At 54.3% G+C, this 21,045-nt stretch overlaps 2 protein-coding genes across 9 annotated transcripts; one reads left to right on the forward strand and one right to left on the reverse strand.

Annotated features, from left to right (window-relative positions):
- The first annotated feature begins 80 nt into the window (after positions 1-80).
- Leng1 (leukocyte receptor cluster member 1) lies at positions 81-4,122 on the forward strand. Its single transcript, XM_005342271.4, has 4 exons — positions 81-361; positions 1,856-2,035; positions 2,874-3,139; positions 3,828-4,122. The coding sequence occupies exons 1-4, from the start codon at positions 230-232 to the stop codon at positions 4,039-4,041; spliced, it is 792 nt and encodes a 263-aa protein (XP_005342328.1). The 5' UTR covers positions 81-229; the 3' UTR covers positions 4,042-4,122.
- On the reverse strand, positions 4,080-20,118 carry Cnot3 (CCR4-NOT transcription complex subunit 3). Of its 8 annotated transcripts, none has more exons than XR_013430588.1 (18): positions 19,840-20,118; positions 15,455-15,529; positions 15,278-15,345; positions 14,953-15,027; positions 14,722-14,811; positions 14,375-14,503; positions 14,190-14,285; positions 12,852-13,074; positions 12,625-12,758; positions 12,076-12,132; positions 10,491-10,872; positions 10,277-10,400; positions 9,331-9,529; positions 7,197-7,296; positions 6,898-7,096; positions 6,469-6,684; positions 5,737-5,862; positions 4,080-4,451 (listed from the first exon to the last, which is right to left on the reverse strand). XR_013430588.1 is itself a non-coding variant. In XM_078031453.1 (18 exons), the coding sequence occupies exons 2-18, from the start codon at positions 15,477-15,479 to the stop codon at positions 4,353-4,355; spliced, it is 2,259 nt and encodes a 752-aa protein (XP_077887579.1). In that variant the 5' UTR covers positions 15,480-15,529; positions 19,840-20,117; the 3' UTR covers positions 4,080-4,352. The 8 variants fall into 8 exon arrangements, 6 of the variants coding, with proteins under 6 accessions (XP_077887579.1, XP_077887580.1, XP_077887582.1 ...); XR_013430589.1 differs by having other exon boundaries at positions 12,852-13,071; positions 19,840-20,117; XM_078031453.1 differs by having other exon boundaries at positions 6,552-6,684; positions 19,840-20,117.
- Between the last annotated feature and the right edge of the window lie 927 nt (positions 20,119-21,045).

Genomic DNA, 21,045 nt, shown 5'->3' on the forward strand with positions numbered 1-21,045 from the left:
GCTTGACAATCCCGACAAGAGCTGTCGCCAGGCATACAAAACTCCCAATGTCTGGGATTGGCTGTGATGGAGCGTGTCTCGGCCAATCACCTTTCTCTACGGACTTGGAGGGGCGGTGCTAATTGACCTCAACCAAACCGTGGCCGAGGTAGGGAACAGGGCGGGGCATCTCCTGCCAATTGGAAGTGCTAGAAGGCGGGTCTGCCAGTCTGTGTACAGCTACAGCACCATGAACATCTTGCCCAAGAAGAGCTGGCATGTTCGGAATAAGGACAATGTCGCCCGCGTGAGGCGTGACGAAGCTCAGGCCAGGGAAGAAGAAAAGGAGCGTGAGCGGAGGGTACTGCTAGCTCAACAAGAGGTAAGCTTCGAGTACGGGCGGCCAGTCGCACCGGCGTCGCGGGCAGGAAACGGAAGTGGGAGATGCGCAGGCGCGGTGCGCTGGTACTTGACGCCGCTCCAGCTTTTGGCGACTTTTTTTTTTTTGCTAGCTTCTAAGCCCACTTCCGCAAATCCTCTAGAAATTTCTGGTCTTGATTCTCCCCCCCCCCCCCCCGATGTGTTTGCAGTGTTCAGAGCCTGCCTCAGAGTAGGAGCTTAATAATTAGTTGTTGAATAAATAAACGAATCTGTAAAAATGCATTTCAAAGAAGTCACTTTTTAACCAGTTTGCCTGCGCACCCTATTTGTGTGCTCAGTTTGTGCAGACCACTTGATTTCCGAATCTTAAGCGCTGAGTTCTCAGAGGGGGTTGTCTTCTTGCACGAAGCGAGGTAGCTTCAGAGAGGAAGGCAAAGGAAGAGAGAACAGTGGCACAAGCCAGGTTCCACTTCACTGGACGGGCCCTTTCCTTGAACTGCTTTCCGGACGCAAGTTTGTTTTTTTTTTTTCCTGTTGTTTTTGTACTGGGGATTGGACTCAGGGACACTCTACCTACTAAACTACATTCCCACCACCCTCCGGGCTTTTTAGACAGGTCTCACTTAAGTTGCTGAGGCTGGCCTCAAACTTAAGATCCTCCTGCCATAGCTTCCTGAGTCTCTAGGATTAGAAGCATGGACCACCACACTCAACTCAGAGGCTTTCTTTATAGCTCCTAAATTTGTTTGGTTTACACCTAATTCCTCAGCTAATCTGATTCTCAGTGGTGGCTGGAGAGGCGGTGGCAATCGGGGGTTTTAAAATTCTCGTTTCTCAGTATAAATTACTAATCATTTTGGGGTAGTGACTTGATACAATGCCTGGGATTTAGAGCGTTTGCCCTGAAGCAATCTGACTACATTCATAACCATTGTAAACCACCACCACTACCACCAAATCTAACCCAAGGGCCTCACTCATGCTAAACTGGGGCTGGACCACTGAGCTGCACCTCTAGCCCAATAGATGATTTTTTTTTTTCCTCCTCTCTTTGTGGTACTGGAGATTGAAACCAGGGACTCAAACATGCTAGGCAAATGCTCCACTACCAATCTACATCTGCAGCCGACATTAAATTTTGGAATAGGGTCTTGCTAGTTGTCCTAGCTGGCCTCCAGCTTGCATTCCCTGCCTCAGCCTTCCCAGTATGTGGGATTACAAGCACTACCATGCCTGGGTCCTGTACCTGTTTTTATCCAGACTGGAATCCTTTTTGGTTTAGGCCAGGGATCTTTTTCCACCTGTCCTTGATAACCTCACCATTTACTATTTTCACTCATGCTGAGACAGGTGCCTCTTCTGGGTCCCAGTGCCTGTGTTCTCTCTTGTAGCCCCCAGCATGATGGACCGCTATGCTTTCTGCAGTCAGAACATTTGAGTACCCTTGAGTGACCTGTAGGTTTTGCATATCCTGCCTATAATTCTTTCCCCACAGGCTCGCACAGAGTTCCTAAGGAAGAAAGCCAGGCATCAGAATTCACTGTCTGAACTTGATGCAGCAGAGGCAGGAGCTCCAAGGTCTGGCCCTGTGGACCTGTTCCGGGATTTGCTGGAGGAAGGGAAAGGGGTGACCAGAGGCAATAAAGACTATGAGGAAGAAAAACGACAGGAAAAAGTAAGCTGGCTTCATCTGTGTCATCAGAGGGATACTGAAGAGAGCTGGGAGACATTTTGGTCCCGGGCTGTGACTGAGCATTAAGAAGCATAGTGAAAGAAATAATCACAGAACATTTGCAATAGGCTGGAACATAGTGCCTAGGACACTGGTTATTCCTGTGGGGCACTCACAGTCCTGGTTAGTAGATGATGGAGGTGGTGCTGATGTTTTTTATTTTGGGGTACCAGAGATGGAACCCCAGGGCACTCAACCCCTGAGCCACATCCCCAGCCCTTTTTTGTATTTCATTCATTGACAAAGTTTTGCTGAGTTGCTTAAGGCCTTGCTAAATTGCTAAGGCTGGCTTTGAACTAGCAATCCTCCTGCCTCAGCCTCCTGAGCTGCTGGGATTACAGGCGTGCAAAAATGCATCACCACACCCAGCTTCTTAAACTTTTAAAATGTGAATCAGACCCTGCCACTCTATAGCTCTCTGGCATTTCCATCATTCTGAGATTGTTATTCCCCAACCTTCACCACTGTGCTTTCAGCTGTCTCCCCAAAGCCTGCCTTTGAACTCAGAGAGAGCTCTGCCCCATCCTCCCATTTACCTGCTTGGTACTACATTTGCCACTGGTGCCTACATCAGGAGTTCAGCCTGTTTGTATTCGGCCTTAGCACATGATAGCTGACTGATGATTGGCCCTTGGTTTCCAGTGGTGGAATGACTGGTTATGTCTCCCCAGGGCCTTGTGCTCTGGGTAGGAAATGCCCTCGGTTTCTCTGTTACCACATCTAGAGCTCCCTGAGGAACTCAAGTTCTATCAACATCTCTTCTGTTTTCTGGCTCCCTCAGGAGAGGCAAGAAAAAGCGCTGGGCATCCTAACATACCTGGGCCAGAGTGCAGCAGAGGCCCAGACTCAACCCCCTTGGTACCAGCTCCCACCAAAGCGAGGGGGTTCCCCAACAGGCTCAGGCACAGATGAGAAGATCAAGAGCCGACTAGACCCCTTACAGGAGATGCAGAAACATCTGGGGAAGAAGAGAAGGCACAGCAGTGAAGAACGAGGTCACAACAGAAAGGGAAAAATGGAAGAATCTGAGAAGCAGCGGCCCAAACAGTAAGAAAAAGATAAATGCAGGGCAGACCATTCCAGACAGAATGTGGCAGTAGCCCTGCTTGGGCACCACAGCTGATATGGCAGGTGGGGTAGGAAGTAGTTCTCAACATGTGGTCCAGGGACCCCAAGTTCCAAAAAAGCCCTCTGGAGTCCTGTAGTGTCAAGCTGCTTTTTCATGATGTGAGATGTCTTTGCTCTGATTGCTTGATGTTATGAACACTTGCGTCCAAAATTTGTTTCATTTCTACTCCAGTATGTAAACTTAAAAACTGAGGAAATCAAAGATTTTTAAGAATATAAAAGGGTCCTGAGACCAAAACATTTGAGAATCACTGGGTTAGAGAATAAAAGCAGGCTTGTGTCCTCAAGATGCTAGATCCCAAGTGCAGGGGGCGTTTCCAACTACAATTTGATTTACCTCACAAGAGGAAACCAGTCCAGAGGTTTCCCTGTTCTCCCCAGGATGCTACTCTGCACTTGATCTCGGTTGGGGTGTGTGGGGTACAGAGGGCACCTGCTTTTAGGACTGGGGAGAATAGAAGCCCACAAAAGGGTGGGCAGAGACTTCCTCATGGTGTTCCTGTACCAGGTGGCTTCAAGAGCTGAAGCATCAGCCTGAGACATAGGGGCTCCTGGTGGTAGAGGTGAGAGGGCTGCCCTGCTTTCTGACCTTGCTTCTCTTCCCTAGGCCCCCATCCCTGGACCAGCTTCGAGCTGAGCGTCTTCGGCGGGAAGTGGCTGAGAGGGCTCGGGCTGAGGCCCTGCTGGCCCGGATCCAAGGCAGGGTACCCCAGGAGGGTCAGCCAGAGGAAGAGATAGATGATAGACGCCGGCGGTACAACTCCCAGTTCAACCCCCAGCTAGCCCGGCGGCCCCGCCAGCAGGATCATCTTGCTCACTGACTCCTGAGGGGGTACAGGAGAGGCTGTGCTGCCAGCCGTCATATAAAACTATTTATTCATAAATATTTTCCAAAATGAAAATAGGTTTACCAAAAAATGTCCCTCACTGGGGAGGGGAGGAGGGGGCAGCCCTCGCCCCCGGGGCCCCCAGGGTGGGGCTGAGAGGAAGAGAAAACCTCCCGGCCCTCTCCCTGCTTCCTGGGGGAGGGGGTGCCCCATGGCCTGGGGCCTCCCCAGTCTTCCAGGGCAGGGCCCTCACCTGGGCAGGGGGATCAGCATGCGGGGGAAGGGTCAGGTAGAGGGGGCCGGTGTCACTGGAGGTCCCGGTCCTCCAGGTAGCGGTACTCAAAGGTGAAGCCTTCCTTCTTCCGCTGGCCCCACTTCTCGTAGTCAAAGTAGATGTAGGTGCCCTGGCCAGGGGAGAAGGTGGTCAGTGAGTGAATGAGGTGGTGGACTGGGAGCTGGGTCAGACCAACTGCCCCACATGCACACGCAATTCCACTCCACCTCAGTGGTCTAGATAGCAAATGTCACCATGGTACAGGGGTGTGTGCACCCCAGTCAGGCCTCTACCCAGGCCTGTCTGCAAAGCTCCCCCTGCTTTCAGATGGCTGCAGCCGTGGAGCATCTCCCGAGTGCCCAATACAGATGTAAAGGCCTAGTGTGGAGTCTCCACAAAGAACCTAAGGCCACAGGTACCATCGCCGTTGCCTAGAGCTCCCAACATGCTCAGAGTCTACATTCCAAGTGCTCTGCAGGGACACTTTATTGTGACAGTGATAGTGTGGGAATTTCTAAATGACTGGATGCCCTAGAATGTACTGATGTAAAGGACCAAACTAGGATGGGACACAAAGTCAGCAGTCAAGCGATCAAGGTTGGAGAAGAGCTAGGTCCTGAGTGAGGGTCTGAAATGCTTCAAAGAAAGCAGCCTGGAGATCAGAGGAGCAGGATGGAATTTGGTGAGGACAAGGATCACTGAAGGGGCTTGACATCTGGGAGACATTTGTGGAGGAAAACCACTGTGGAACACACCAAATTAAAGTAACTTTAAAAAAAAAAAAATGTCCCCCAACACCACTGTGCAGCAGGCACCATTAGTACTTACATGTTATTAGCTCATTTCATCCTTGTACAACTGCGGGGAGGGGTCCTATTACCCCATTTTTACAAATAAGATGACAGAATAGAATAAGGGACTTGCCTGCCCAAGGTCAGCCAGCTGGAGCTGGGCTCAAACTCAGGAGGCTGACTACAAGATGTTTCCTAGGGGCTAATTGTTGGAACGTGAGAAGGCCACCTTGACAGCCTCCCTAGTGTCTGCTGAGCCCCTGCTGCTGGGTACAGTGGAGCCCACAGCCCGCTTCAGGGAGACATGTCAACTAGGACATTCACACTCCCAGCCAAGGCGCCTAGTGCCACACAGAAGAGACACAGGCTGCTGGCTCCAGGAAGCCTTCTTTGGGCAGGGACACTTGGGCTCAGTTTGAGCCTGTTTTGGGCCCAGTGTTTGGGTTCAGACCTAGAGCTCAACAAGTGAAGGATGAGAACTGGATCCCAGGCAGAGCAATCCTGGTTAGTCTGCAGGTCTCAGCTGGCTGAAGAGTGGGAGTAAAGGAGAAAGCCAGCAGGGGCTGCCTGGGCTTGGGAATGCTAGCCATCTCTCAGTGGGACCAGGGTGGGTGGGGCCCTCACCTGCTCAAACTCATCGGTGATGGTCTTGGGCTCCTCGTGCCTCTGGAACCACATCATGTACTTGGTGTGGAATCGCCATGATTGCTTCTTTAGGGCCTTGGCTGCCAGGTACTGTGCTTTAGTGCCCTAGGGGAAGAAGGCAGGAAGAGGGGGATCAGGGGGCCCCCAAGCTGGGTAGGGACCAGGGGAATGGGGTGGGGCATCAGGGCTGGACCCGGGCCCCCACTACAGACCACAGTTGGGCTGGACAATCCGTTTGGAGACAGCGCTGGGGGCATGGAACATACCAATGTTGGTCAGGAGAAGAAAAATGAGACAGGAGGTGGAAATTGCTTTCAGAGAAGCTTTGAGAAGGAAGAGAAACTAATATATGACGAGAGCTCAAAAGAGAAAGTTTAGAGTACTACTCGGTGGGGATGAGGGGAGGGCACTCATGATGGGCTGGGGTCAGGAGGATGCTTGGGTTCCAAGAAGTCTGCAGGGATGCCTGAAAACAGGAGGTCCAAGACTAAAGGGCCTGGCTGAGGAGAGCTGGGAAGGGGCTTTGGGTCATGCCAGGGAGAAACCAAGTGGTCTGGGGCTGCCACTGAGGCCTGCCTCTCCCTCAGTCTGAGTAGCTCTTGACACCACTGGGCTGGATGGAGACTGGGACAGTCTTGGTTTGGGGGAGCAGGGCCCGGGACTGGGATAGGGAGGGGGGTGCGGTCCCGGTGGCCGCATTGGGGCACCCACCTCGCCCCTCCAGCCCGAGGGGGGACGGCGGCGGTGGCGGCGGAGCCGGGGGGCCCGAGGCTGCCCCGGGGGCCCTGCTGTACCTCCAGATAGTAGAAGATGAAGAAGAGCGTCTCAGTCGACAGGCGCTGATAGAACTCCACGGTGTCCGAGTGTGGGGGCGGCATCTGGTGGTGGTAGGGGGGCGTCGGGCAAGGGTTCCGGGGTAGGTACTGCCTGTGGAGCAGCAGGAGGTTAGTGCCAGCTGCTTTCTGGCTCCTGCCCCGATCTCAGGCCATCTGGAGGGAACCTGAGCCAGGCCTTCAACACTTCCTGGGGCCAGCTCACTTTTACCTACAGCCTCTCAGGACTGGGAGCCAGCTCCCCAGCTGTTGCCTCCTCCCTCAGACTCTGGAGTCCCTTCCCCCAGCCCGTTCTGTGGCCCCTCACCGGATGCGCTCGGAGTCAGAGGGGTGGGGCATATGGTGCCAGGCAGCCTCCTCCATGGCCTGCTGGTAGAGCTGCTCCTTGGTGAGGGGCACTGGCCCCAGTGGACACACACCCAGCGACAGTGGTATGTTCACCTCTGACAGTTGTAGGGGTGGCTGGGCTGAGGCCGGAGGTGCTGATGTGCTGCTCAGGATGATGTCTGTGGGGAGGGGAGGGTCAAGCCCTCGGATGAGGAGGATGGATGGGGCCAACCCCTTCTCTTTGACCTGCCCCCTTCTCCACCATCCCTGGACTCTTACCTCGCTCCGTTAGGTGTAACGTTGGCACAGGGTCCTCAATACCAGAGCTGATGGCTGCCCGCTCTGCCATGGACTTCAGGGAGCTCAGAGGTTCAGGAGCCTAGGAAGAAAAGAAAGGGTCTGTACTAAGGGCACAGGCCAGAGATTGCTAAGAACAGCCTGTCAGGCCCCAAGTACTCTTGCCTGTTCTGCTGAGAGCCATCAACGGCAATTACTCATGCCTTAAGATGTACCTAAGGCATGGGGTTATGAATGATGGTGGAATGTGATGATCATTATTATCCAAAGTACAGGTATGAAGACACGAATTGGTGTGAATATACTGTGTATATAACCAGAGAGATGAAAACTTGTGCTCTATATGTGTAATAAGAATTGTTGTGCATTCCGCTGTCATATTAAAAAAAAAAAATGTACCTAACATGTAAAAGAACTGCTGTGGGGAAAACTGGAAACTGTGTGGACTCTCCATTGTAGAATACGACCTACAGAATACCGATTGTGCCACCGTTTGTCTTAAGACATTCCTAAAAGGACCCCAAACTCTGGGGAAAAAAAGCCACTTGACTACCTGGTATTGTGGGGCATCTTATGGAGGTGGGAGGTCTCATTCCCTTGGGAGTGAAAGGTTATCCCTCTGGGACTTGGTGCCCTCTTTGGGAATACCGGCAAGTTGGACTGGTATTAACTGGGTTGGAACTGACTTCTGCTCCCTGCAGTCAGGGCTGCTCCTCCACCCATTCTGTACCACACTTCGGTCACCAAGGCCCATCCACCCTGCATCCAAATATCCTGGATAGACCCATTCCATCCCCTGGCCATGCCCGGAGCTGCCCAGGCCTTCATACCACCTTTTGTTTCACCCACAGCAGTCCACAGGGACCTCTCCAGCAAGCTGTCTTTGTCCCTTCTCTACCCAAAACCTTGCCAAAGCTCCCATGTTCCACCCCAGTGATTTTTTTCCTTTTAAAAACCATGGACTCCTTCTCAAAGTTGCTTATTCCGTTTTCCAGAAAAGCATACACCATGAATTTTCTGATACCTATGCAGTTTGAAAGCTTCTTCTAGGTCAGAAACTATTCCAAGGGCCTTATAAAGAATGATCTGGCAAAAATTCCTATGTGGCTTGTGTTAACAGTGAGGATTTCTACTTTTCAATGAAGAGAAAGAGGCACAGACAGGACAGCCAGGACCTGGAGCTGGACAGCCTGGTCGGGTTCATAGGACACCCCCTTGCTATGTGTGCAGGCTCTTCCTCTGCTGAATCCACCCAGACTGCCTGGGCTGATCAGTGCCTTTCCCAGAATTCCTCTGGCTGTCAGTTCCCACCTATCCTATGCACACAGCTTATGCATCAGGCCCCTCATAGCCTTCCTGGACCTGCCCCCCAGAACAGGTCAGGTACCCCTCTGCAGCCCACAAGAGCCTCCGCTGTGGCCACCTGATCACACACAGCCCCCTCTAGCACTGGAACAATTCCTGAGGGCAGGAACCAGCACAAAACCTGGCTCAGAGAAATGACCTGAACAAATATTTTTTTTGCTTTTGGTACTGGTGATTGAACCCAGTTGTGTTCTACCACTCTGCTACATCCTAAGTATTTTTTTTTTTTTTTTTTTGAGACAGGGTCAGCAAGTTGCCTAGATTGGCCTCAAACTTGTAATACTTCTGCCTCAGCCTCCTTAGTTGCTGGGATTATAGGTGTGACACCACACGCCACTCAAGTGTTTTCTTGATTGAAATGGTCTTTTAGAAGGCCCAAGGGCATGGTGACTTAGGGAATGGGCATGTGAAGTAGAAAGTACCATGCATCTCAGGACAGGACAGAGACTGAGGGTCTGGGGAGATAAAAAACAAACCCATGGAAAGCAAGCGCGCAAATACAACCAACAGAGAGGGAAAGAAGACCAGAGAAACACAGTCCCAGAAAGAGCCAAGGAGGTTGAGAGCACCAGAGATGGAGGTGAGGATGTGGGGTAGAAAAGGTCCAGATAAAAGAACAAGTGAGAAAAGGGAAGAAAAAAACAGATGCACATTCAGAGAGGAAGGGGAGGTAGAGGTATTGCTGGAGACCTGGAGCAGGGTGCAGGAAAACACCTGGAGGCCACAGTCATCAGGGATACTCAGAGCTCACCTTGACTTCTGGGGTGGTGCTGAACTGCGGAGGTCCATTAAGCAGAGCACCAGCTGCCTTGGCCTCACTGAAGCTGGGCGTTGGGGAGCTGGGGGGGTTCACAGGCAGTGGCACTAGAAGGCTGGGTCCCCCTGAGTTGTTCCCTGAGCCTGGGGCCACACCGCCAGCCCCTGTTGGGGCTGCCGCACTGGATTCTTTCCTGGGAAGAAGATGAGAAGGGGAAGTGGCTCAGAGGAAAGTCGTAGGAGTGATGAGCACAGAGAAGCCAGATGGGCTCTGAGAGGGGCTATTTAGGACAGAAGCAGTTTTTTGGGACCAAGGTAGAATTAATTTCTGGGATTTTTTCCTCAGTAAAGCAGAGCTACTGGAGTGGGAATACAGATTATGAAGATGCTCAAATAGGCCATGAGGTAAAGAGAGAATGGGGGGGGGGGGGTATGTCCTCAGGTAGATGGACACAGGGCAGGTGCCCCTGGGGCAACCCAGCTAGAGCTGGGATGGAGGAGGAGGAGGATGACAGGTCCTTCATTTAGCATTCTTTCAAAAACAGGTGGACCCAGAGGAGTGCTCTGACTTAAACTTTGGAGGAATGACTGGAAACAAAGGAGGATTTGTGGACATTTCACTTGGAAAAGTGGAACAATGTCCCATCCAGTGGGAGTCAGCCTTGGGGCAGGAAACGGAAATGGTGAGAATATGGTGGGGTACTGGAGAAAAGTCCCAGTGAAAGGAAGGTGGATTTAGGACAAGGTACTGGATAAAGCTAGAGGCTAATGCACACCTCCCAGGTGAAGAGAAGTGGAGATAGGACACCTAGCAAAGGTGGAAGTCAAAGCCCACTGGACGCCCTGCCCATCAAGGCCAGGTTAGCAATCCCCCAATGAGGGAGCCACCAGAGCCTATGTGTTCCAGGAGAGGCTGCAACTGCCGCTGCCAAGACACTCACGAGGTGCTGGGAGGTGGATTGTGGGGACCTGAGGCCGGACCCAGGGCCTGGCTGCTAGCACTGTTGCCCCCACTGCTGCTCAGGGCCACCTCTGCAGGGCTGTCTGCCACGACTGAGCTGTAGCCTGGGGGAGCAAAAGGCAAAGAGAAAGGGGCTGTTGGCTACTCCCTGTCCTGCTCCAGGCCCCTCCTCCCACCCTGCCAGCCTCACTTACTGGTGGCACCGTTCTGCTTGCCAGCCCCTCCACCTGTGCTGCTGTTACTATTACCGCCGCTCCCTCCACCACCGCCACCACCACCCCCGCCAGGCTGGGCACTGGGGGGTCGGGGCTGGGCAGCACTGGGCCCACTGGGGGCTGGTGGGGCCACAGCCTGAGCATAGGGGGCAGGGGTGCCCGAGTTGTGGCTGGGAGCTGGACTGGCCTTAGGGCCCAGGGCACTTGGGGGTGCTGCTGGGGCAGGTGCCCCATTGTTGCCAGGGGTGGTGCTCAAGGCAGAGGTGGCAGGCGGGGGACCAGAGGGGTAGGTGGGTGGCACAGCTGGGGACTGGGGATGCTGGTTGCTGTGGACAGGCTTGGAACCATTTTTGGCTGGAGACTGCAGGAAAGAGAGAACAGTGTCAGGACCCAGTGGATCAGCAGGTTCCCACCCACCTCAGGCTCAGGCTCCATCATGGTCCTACCAACCTCTTCTCTGAACTTGCTGCCCTTGACTGCTCCCAAACTCCAGGGAACCGGGGGACCTCATCCTAACTGCTTCAGTCATCTTCGTGCTCAAAACACATTTATTTCCAGTCTGCCCAGCTCCCTAAATTCTGCCAGGACACCTCCCCATGTACCCTATGGTGATCTGGCACAACTCTTGCTGTCAGTCAGCGAAGACCCATCTGTTGTTGGTCAAAAGGGACTAGTGGGAGACTCCTAAATGCCCTCAACATGAGAGGAGCCGGAGCAGCCTCATGTTCAAGAGTAGAAGAAAACCAGCTGACAGTCAAGCACTGCTTCTGAATGTCACTGAAAGGACCACTACAACCACTCATGGGGTCATACGTTACAGCACTGCAGAAAGCAGTAGCAGAGCATCCCTGCTGCAGCCAAGTTCTGACAGACAACGTGGGCTGCCATACCAACCAACTTGTGGACATTTTTTCACCACCACATGGGAAACTCAGGCTCACCAGGCACCAAATGGGACTGGCTACCCACTTCCCTCCTGGGACTGCTATTTGGCTGTGGGGGCCCAGGAAGGTGGCAGAGCCCACCTGGGAGTCCCTGCCCCAGCCTCTCTCTCACTGCTCCTAATCCTGGTCCCCACACCAGTCTCACTGATGTCCACCAAGGGTCTCTCCCTTGGACCACCCCTCTCATTGGCCCACAGCAGGCCTTAGGCCCATTCTGCCCTTCCTAACGTCATCCTTGTGTGTTCCCACCCAGGTAGTTCCACAGCAGGTGTCTGCTTTCAACTTATCGCTTCTCCGTCTTGCTTGGCCCCTTCAGGGCCGGTCCACAAAGCCCTAGCTCTGTAGCTCAACAATCCCAGGCCAGACTCATCCCACTTGTAAGCTTCCAGTCGGAGCTTGCCCTTGTGAACTGCGGCTGCCTTGTCTTCTTCTGGCGCACAGGGCACGGACACCTGAACCACAGCGGTCAGTCACCTGCCTATCTCCCCTCAAGGTGCAACGATTTCTGAGCCTCCACTCGACTAAGCCTAGCACAGTGGCTAGCACTCAGACCTGAATAAGCCTTTGGGAACCACTGGATAAACAGGGGACATGCCCATCCATTACTGGCTTGAACCCACCTGGCTGACTTCACTATCTGTCGAGCGTCCTCTCTTCTTATCATCTTCAGAGTTCTCCTGGTTGGAGGAGGTGGAGTCAGACACCTGTGTGGCTCTTAGGTCCCAACACAGAGACACCATAATCTCTGAACCTCCTGGGGACCTGGACCCAGCTGAATGACTTTGTACCCCAGAGTTGTCCAAATACCTAACCTTAATTTTTCTGAAGAAACCACCTACATTCAGGTTCCCCAATGTCCTTGTCTTTTGGGAGCTGGCATTAATGCTCCCATCTTCCTAACAACCTAGGAACCTTCTCTCCTTAGGGAATTTCAGTCCTTGGATCCCTGCCTGAGCTTGCTGCCCAGGGCCTTAGGTGCGCCCTACACTGGCCCCACACACCCAAGACCCACCCATGGCTTAAGACTGTGTGGGACACCAGGGTCCACCTATCAGCTCTTTACATCCGGAAGGGCCTCAGCTGCCCTCCCTGCAGCCACTTTGGAGAAAACAGGCTCCTGTTAACTCCCATCCTCCTGGTTATAGCATCTTGCTACTCTGGGTCCTCACCGTGGTGCAGTTGGCTGGACTGGGGGGGATGGGAGAGCTGGAGGTGGTCGAGGTGGGCGTGCTGCTGGACTGGTTGAAGATCTCGTCCTCCATGTGGCTGTGGCTGGGGGGGGAGGTGGCGACCAGCGCCTGTGCTGTGGAGGCAGGAGAGGGGCATGGTTAGCTGGTGCAGCTGACCCTTTGGGGCCTTCATCCTCTGCACCATGAAGGTCAGTCTAGGGCCTTACGAATGTCCTCGAGATCCAGGTCATCATAGAGGAACTCATTCTCCTCAAAGTCAGGGTCCTGAGAGGAGTCAACGTAGTACTCAACATCATCCTTGATCTTGCGAATGGCATCCACGAGGATGGAGTCATTGTCCAGCATGCGCAGGATGGTCTCCAGCATGCGCACATGGTAGCGGTGCTTCTCGATGTGCCGCTTCAAGCCCTCAATCCGGTCCTGCTTCTGCTGGCGAGCCCAGGGCCAGGCTCAGGGGCTGCAGAGTGCCTGCCCGGCCCCTCCTGCCCCCACAGAACCTGTCCTCAGTCCCCAATCCCCATGGTGACCCGGAGGCTCCACTCTGGCCCCTCCCAGCATGGGGCAGTGTGGAGTCTGCCCACCCTCTACCCCACAGGAACCAAGCTCAAGGTTTCTGACATCTCAGGGATCCCTACCACACCCTCCCTAGACCCTTTTTGTCTCCGGCGAGCCCTGGAAACTGGTGAAAGACTAAGATGCTCCTATGCCACCTGCAGCCTCTCAACTGAGCCCCCACCTGCTCTGACCTCCTGGGATAAACACCCATTCTCCTGTCTCAACCTAATAGTAACAATGACAGTTCCTGTCTGAGGATCTGCTTCTTGTAATCATGGCACATCCATCACCAGCCCACACACCTATCTATACCCCTAGAGACCCAGATCCAGAAGCCCAGCTCTTGCCTGCTCCCAAGGTCCCAGTTCCTTTTTGGATTTGACATCTTAGATCAGTTTCAAATTTCTCCTTTCTTCAAGGAACCACTCTCTCTCTCTCTCTCTCTCTCTTGAGTTCCTACTTCCCAAACTTCTCAGGGTCTCACATCCAACACTGTCATAGCTCCCACCTCCAACTTTCCTAGTGAACCCCATCGGTCATTATTTGTATTCCTCTGAATCCACACCCTACAATCCTAGAGTAGAATCCAGGACTCCAACATCTGACTTCATCCCAGACCACTCTTCTCCTTCAGGCCATACCCATTGCTCTCAGAGCCCTGTCTTGTCCTGCCACCCTCTCCTGAGAATCTGGGCTCTAGGTACTATGTGGCCTCCCACCTATGTCACCTTTCAGGTCTCACACTTACTTTGTGGCCCCAGCTGAACCTGAGTTCATTTTCCTCCAAACTGCTCCTCTTTGTGATGGCCTCGCTATCTCCCATCTACCCAGACACCTAGGGCCTGATTCTGTCTACCTCCTTCCTGTACTACCTCTCCAAGCCCTCACCCCAGGTTTGCTCAGGCATCCAGACCCAGTTCCCATGGGCTCCCACTTGCTAGCCCACCTCCATCTTCCACCCCATGGGTCTCGGGGCTCCCCCCACTCACATCCTTGTCGCCCTTCTTCTTGCGCGTTTGCACTGACAGCGATTCCACCTCACTCTCAAACTGGTCCACCTGCATGTTTAGGGTGTCGATGGTATTCTACAGGGGGAGAAGGCTATTAGCCAGGGGTCCTGGGTGTGCTGGGGCCAGGACTCCAAGCTCACCTCTTCTTCTCTGCCCCAACTCACCGTGAGCCACTGGCCAACCTCTTCCTTTTCCTTCTGGGCGGGATCCACCTTCTGTGCCAGGCCCAGACCCTCCTTGCTATAGGCTTTGGTTTTGGTCTCTCTTTCCACAACTTTGAACCGTTCCATTTGCTGCAGAGAAAGCAGCAGGGGGGGGGGGATGTTGTGGGAATGGAACTAAGGGCCAGCAACATCTGAATCTGAGCCTCAGGACCCATCCCTCAGACTCTAGGCCCACTGCCTCTTCCCTTCCTCCTGGGATCTCTGGAGTGACTGCTCCATCTCTGCGCCCTGGGGTCCCAGGAATCTGGCTACCACCCTGGTTAGGGACCTAGGCTCTGAGTTCCTACCGTCTCAATAAGCTTGCGGTTGTCAATAAGCTGCCTTTTGTCCTTGATCTCATTGGATGCTACCCATGTCTTGATCTGGTCCCTCAGCCGCTGCAGAGAAGAGAAGCAAGAAAGTCAGATCTTGGATCTGGGAACCAGGACCCTCAGCTCCCTCTTTTCCTGGGACCCAGTAGTCCACTCTCCCAGGCCCTCCTCCCACAGGACACAGGAGTCCATCCCCAGCCCCCTCACTTGTAGCTTCTTAATCTCCTTCTTTAGGTCAGCCTCATACTTTTCTTTCTGGTTCGCGTTGGCTGCGTTGTGGAGCTGAGGGATGGAGAATCCAGCAGTCAGTGTGGGAGTGGCTGTCCCGAAACCTGCTCCATGGAAGGTCCAGTCTCTCTTCCTCAGGCGGGGGACTCTGACACCCACCCCAGCCCCCGCCATCCATTTTTAAGCTGGTTCTCATAGGTCCTCAGCACCAGGATATACAGCCCCCTCCCTTGCCAACACCCAGAGACCCCCAAAGCGCTTCCTGTGTTCTCCCTGGAAACCCAGATTTTTAGGGCCCTTGTACCTTCTGCCAAATATCTTCAAACTGCTCCACACCCTCGGACACCTTCTTGAGGCAGCGATCAATCTCACCTGTGAGGGAGGACGGCAGGCTGTTAGAATCCTGCCCATTGAGCAGCCAAAGAGGAACCCCCCAAAGAGAGCACTCAGCTACACGTGCAGTGGGTAGTCAATCCGGTACCTTGGAGTTTGCGCTTGTCCGCCATCTTCCCTGCCCTACAGACGCACTCTCTTCATACTCCCTTGGAGACAGACGCTGCTGGCAAAGATTGGGAAGGAATTAACACCTATTCCTCTGCTGGTCCACAGACATGAACACGGGTGGGAAATGTGGGGTAAGAGGCAGGGTAAAGGGAAAAAATGTGTACTATCTAATGAGAAGCTGGGTCCAATTCTCCTTATGCTCCCTCAATTGCCCAGCTGCGATACTCTGGGAGTTTTGTTAAAATGAGGAAAGACACTTTTTGTGGTCCTCTGACCCAGGAACTGGAAGGTTCCTAGAGTACAGAGCATCCTTTCCCCAGATAACCATCCAAGGATTTTGTAGAGCAGGACAGTCATACTGCACAAGGCTGACTACAAGACAAAGGCACTAGCCCGAGAAATCACACTTCCTACAAAAAGGGACTGGGAACAGGGGTGACTAGAAGTCATTCCTCAGGCAAGCCAAGAGACAAGCGACATGAAGGCCTGATACTATGTATGCACCCATGAAGTGTGCAAGAGGGAGGGGACGCTGGGGCAAGGTGGAAGAGTGACAGGAGATACCTAAAACTAAGAAGAGTTAAACCCCATCCTACCAGAGAGGGCGTAGATCTCCAAGAAATTTACCCCAGGGCAGAATCCTTGAGCCAAAAGGGAACAATACTAACCCAAAGAGTGTGATACCAAGAAGGGCAGGTGATTTGGGGGCAGAAAGCAGTACCCAAGAGAGAGTTGGGAAAAGGTAGAAATCTTACAAAGATAAGAGGATGTAAAGGTACCTTAGCCACAAGGGAGTTGATCTGCACACGCAAAGAAATTCCATATCAAATAGACTGGTAATTTAGACTCAGAGGAACCTATACCACCAGGGCAGGCACCCAGAACTTTGCCCTAAGGAAAGTTACATGCAATCCAGGGGAGACCACAGTCTTTTTAGTCACGCTGAAGCCACACCACAGGGCTCAACACGGAGACCAAGGGACCCTTGGGAGGAAGGACCATGCTAAGAGGACTTTTGAGTTGCAAGCACAGGTTGCCTTCCCCAGGGGCCTACACTGAAAAGCAAGGATCCAAGGACATTCCAACTCCTCTGGCAAAGGGCAGGGGTACCCACAGTTACTACTGTGAAGGCAGCAACTGCTTCACATGGAGGACTAAGAGTCTCAACCTGGTGGTACCACACCAGGAATCCTCACCAACAGGTAGGAAACACCCAGGGGACAGTCCTGTCCAATAGCACGTACAATGTGGGAAATGTTCCACAGCCTCTGAATTGGCTGGCCTCTGAATTCTTGAAGGGTGGCCAGTGCAACTAAGGAACTTACTTTAAAAAATATATATATATTTTTCACAGTATGTTGCTCAGGTTTTCTAGTTCCAGGCTCAAGCAGTCCTCCTGCCTCAGTCTCCAAGCAGCTGGGTCTACTGGCAAGAACCATCATACCCAACAACTTCTTTTATTTTAAAGTTGTTACTAGTTGCCACAAGGGCTAGCACCTACTGAATGAGGCACTATAAAGACAGCAGGCCTTAAGACATGAGGCATAGAAAGAAAGAACAGAGCCATACCTTCACCACAGGGTTTACTATTTTTGTTTTTACTGATCCCATAGGGACCTATTCCTGCGGATGGAGATAGGTGGAGGTGGCACCTGAGACTCAGGGGACTCAGTACAGGGTCATTTGAAGAAAAGCAGTACCTCAGGGTCAACGGACACAAATGCGGGGAACCTCCAGGAAAGTGAAGCAACAGGACACAGAGGACAGTCCCAGTGAGAGAACTCAAACTGGGTTGGGGCAAGTACCTTTGATCCAGCGTCCTTCTACCAGGGCCCAGACACCAAAATGCAGCATGCAGGGATGTTGACCAAGAGTGAGTACTGGCTCCAACACACCAGCACAAAAAAGCCCCTACTTCATCAGGGACAGAAACTTTACAAGACTTTACACTCCCCCCTTCCACCCCAAGTGTGCAACAGAGGGTTAGAGGCTGGAGGGAGAAGTCATCTCATGGTTCACATTCCTAAATAAGGCACTCTACACCTTAAGGAAGTGACGCCCTCCCCAAATCCCATACCAAAGGGGTTGGGACCTTAGTCAGGGGAGGAGCCGATACCCCCCAGGAGGGATCATGCTGTGGCACCAAGGAGGCGCAAGTCCTGAAGGAGTCAGAAGCAAGGGGCCAGAGGAGCGGGATGGTGCTGGGGCAGTGCTTCTGACATCAAGGTGGGCACAGCTGCTACTGGTGTGGACAATACCTGGTTGGGGAAAAGCATCTCCACAAGAGAAGGGGCAAGTGCCACAGGCCCAGGGTACTCCTCCCTGGGATGCTGGAGTCTCAGCTCAGTGGAGGAAACACTCTCTCCTCATGAAGAACCCCTGCCCCCAAGAGGATGCCTGCACACCAGATGCCCCATCCCCAGCAAAGGTACAAAGAGAAAGGAGGCTGGTGCTGCAGCACGGAGGATCCTCATCCAAGGCTTCCTCGAGACCCCCCCTAGGAGTTAACTACTTCAGGGCCTGTGAAGAAGGGGTGCCTTCACACCAAACATGTGCTCAGACAGTGGGGTCTGAGACAGAACTGAAGAATCTGGGACTCTTGGCCCAGAACTGGCCCAACCACAAGGATCTCATGTTCATCGCCAAGTTAGGAGCTCAGGCTGAGGGGGCAGGAGGGATGAGCCACACACCAGAGCAGGGAAGCCAATAACAAAGAGGCCCCAGAACTTCACCTCAGGCGCCATGAGGGGCACAAAGCTTAGTCCCTAATCCTGGGGCCATCACATGCTCATACAGAGATCTCGGTGCAAAGTGCCTTTGATCTAGGAGAGCTTACACTCTAGACAAGGAACTCTGGTGAGCAGTGTCACAAGGCAAGTCTCAACTTGGGGAAGATGCAGGCAGCAGGGTAGCAGGTCATGGGTGGAGGTAGTTATATTCCCTGGGAGAGCCCAACACCAAGGGTGGGTATGGGAATTCCCACTGTGGAATTATAGCAGAGCACTCTATTCCCTGGGAAGGTGGTCACATGAGGTATCTCCAGTCTCAGGCACCTCATACTCCCACAATAGAGTGGGACCCACAGCAAGGTCTTTGTGATTACAGGGTCAGAGATGAGAAGCACTGGCCAAGAGCACCCCAACCCAAGGGGGTCCTTAGTCTCACTAGTGAAGACACATGGGGGCATGGACACCTCAAAACCAGGAGAGGGGACAATGTCAACACCAAAGAAAGCAGGGACCTTATTCCTGGAAGTGGTAACACCAAGACAAACTCCTTACCCTGGAAAGAAAGCACAACCCTAGAGAGAAAAGCCACCTCTCCCATCAGAAGCCTTAGGTCTGAGAGGTTTTCCATCCCTGTGGGGTGACAGGTGGGAGGCCTGCAAGCCCATATTCTACAACTTCCTAAACTCAATGATGGGACAATCACACCCCCATAGAAGAGTTCTCTCCAGAATACCAAAGGGGAAGGGGCTCTTGGCTCCTGGGGTGACAACACCCAAAACCAGATGTCTCAGACTCAGGGAAGGCACAACCCCTGGCGTGGCGAACCTTCACCAAAAGGGCAGAAGGCTAATCCTGGGGGAGGTTACAGCTCCTGCACCAAAAAGCAGCTACCACTCAGAAAAACAGGCGCGTGCCCTGCCCACGCCGGGAGCTCACCAACAGCACGGAGAGTGGGCTCGGGAGGCTTCACCCAGACCCGGGGAGCTAACCGGCCCCGACACCCGCACCGCGGTGGACTTGACACCCGGAGAGGCAGGCGGTGTGCATCCAGGGGACCCGGCACCCCCGAAGCAGAAGCGGCACCCAGCCCCAGATAACAGGGCGGGCACGCCAGGGACAGCCTGGGTCGGGGGTCGCCACGCTCAGACTCAGGCTCAGGCACGGGGCGGGCCGCCGGGACTCTACACTGGGGCAACAGTCACACGCTGCGAGGCGGAAACTTTGGCTGAGGCTCTAACTCCGAGCGCGGCCGCTGCGGGCCGGGGACTCAGTCCGCCACCGATCGCCCGCCGGCGGCAGGGTCCGGGGCGGGGCGGCCACGCTCCGGGGGCTGGCGGCGGGAGGGTGCGCGGGCGCCGCGGCGGGGGCGGACTCGAGCGCGGCGGAGGGGGCGGCACCTCGCACCCGGGCCGGCGCGGCGCCACGCGGGAGGCGGCGGCCGAGGCCGGAAGGGCCGAGCGGCGGGCGCGGAGCGGCGGAGGGGCCCGGCGGGCGCGCGGCGAGGGCAGGGCAAGGCAGGGCAGGGCGCCGTGTCTCGACAGGCGGCGGACCGCCGGGGCAGGCGGCACGGAAGGCGGCCGGCGGCACCGGGGGAGGGGAAGGGGTCCGGCCCAGTCGAGCCCGACGCTCTCACCGCAGGAGCTGGCGCCGCCGCTGAGGAGCGTATCGCGACAGGCGGGGGAGGCGAGCGCCCGCCGCCTTTTTCTCGCGCCCCGGGCCCGGGCGCTATCGCGATAGCGGCGCGAAGCGGAAGTGGGGTGGGGGGAGTGGGCCCGGGGTTGTTCTGACGACGGGGGTCGGGCTCAAGGGAGGCCGCGGCGTCTGCCGATGGCTCCGCGGAAGCTGACCGGGCCCGGTCCAAGATGGCGGCGGCGGAGGAGGCCTCCCCTCCTCTCTTCTCGTCTCTGGCGCCGACCCGCCCCCGAGCCCCGAATATAGGCCTGTCATTGCTCCTGCCGCACGCCGCTCTTGGCCGTCGGACGCACTCTATTGGTTCTTGGCAGAGATGCGGCCGGCCCCCTCCTGCGGATTGGGCAATCGCTGCAAGGCGCGGCGTTCGATTGGCCTCCCGCGCAGCCTGCTAGGATTGGCTCAGATTTTCTTCCTCGCTCCTCCTCCTCCTCCCGCCTCAGGGCACAACACGCCAGCGCGAGGACCTGTGCGTCCATCAGGAGGCCTGTGTCGTGCTGATTGGATGTACCCGCCCCCTTCTCCTTAACCAATTGGTCGGAAGGAGGAGCCAAGCTGATCAGGGGCGGGAAGTCGTCCGTCAAGTTCGGAGCCATTCTTAATTGGTTGCGGGGTACATTCTGCCTTGAAGCTATTGGTTGTACCTGGAAGTGGGTGGGGAAAGTGGAGGAAGGCATGGAGAGTGGGCGTTAAAAGCCGCGTACCTAATCCGAGACAGGTGTCTTCCTAGCTGGTGCGGAACCGAACTCATCTGCCAATCAAAACAGCTGACAGCCCGAGGGGGCGGAGCTAGGCAAGAAGGCCCACCCCTTTCCCTTCACTGTTTCTGTTATTCATCTCAGTTTGACCAATAACGTAGCGAGTGGGGCGGCATTTACACATACAACGTGTGACCTAGGGTGTGTCCCGCAGGTGTGGCTCTCAGGAGCATCCTTCCGCATCTCTTGCATTCTAAGCTTTATGGTCTTTCTCTAACTGCTTCTGTTTAGAACATCTCTAAATCTCAGTATTTAATGAATTAAGGAAGGAACTTGAGACAGTGCCTCCAAGTCACTAGTATCATATATAGCAGAATTGGTTGGAAAGAGCGAGAAGTGTAGGTTTTGTCCTGCCTTGACTGGTTAGGTGAGCGAACAGTGGAATACTGTCC

This window comes from Ictidomys tridecemlineatus, chromosome 15 (genome assembly GCF_052094955.1).
Source record: "Ictidomys tridecemlineatus isolate mIctTri1 chromosome 15, mIctTri1.hap1, whole genome shotgun sequence".
In the NCBI taxonomy this organism is placed as follows: Eukaryota; Metazoa; Chordata; class Mammalia; order Rodentia; family Sciuridae; genus Ictidomys; species Ictidomys tridecemlineatus.

What these genes read in the sequence shown, in the direction of transcription:
- Leng1 (XM_005342271.4), top strand. Translation starts at nt 230, where the DNA reads ATGAACATCTTGCCCAAGAAGAGCTGGCATGTTCGGAATAAGGACAAT. An exon ending in TACTGCTAGCTCAACAAGAG is followed by an intron (nt 362 to 1,855) that starts GTAAGCTTCGAG and finishes CTTTCCCCACAG; the next exon opens with GCTCGCACAGAGTTCCTAAG. An exon ending in GAGAAGCAGCGGCCCAAACA is followed by an intron (nt 3,140 to 3,827) that starts GTAAGAAAAAGA and finishes TCTCTTCCCTAG; the next exon opens with GCCCCCATCCCTGGACCAGC.
- Cnot3 (XM_078031453.1), bottom strand. Translation starts at nt 15,479, where the DNA reads ATGGCGGACAAGCGCAAACTCCAAG. An exon ending in AGGAGATTAAGAAGCTACAA is followed by an intron (nt 14,812 to 14,952) that starts GTGAGGGGGCTG and finishes TCTTCTCTGCAG; the next exon opens with CGGCTGAGGGACCAGATCAA. An exon ending in TCTGACTCCGAGCGCATCCG is followed by an intron (nt 6,685 to 6,897) that starts GTGAGGGGCCAC and finishes GCTGCTCCACAG; the next exon opens with GCAGTACCTACCCCGGAACC.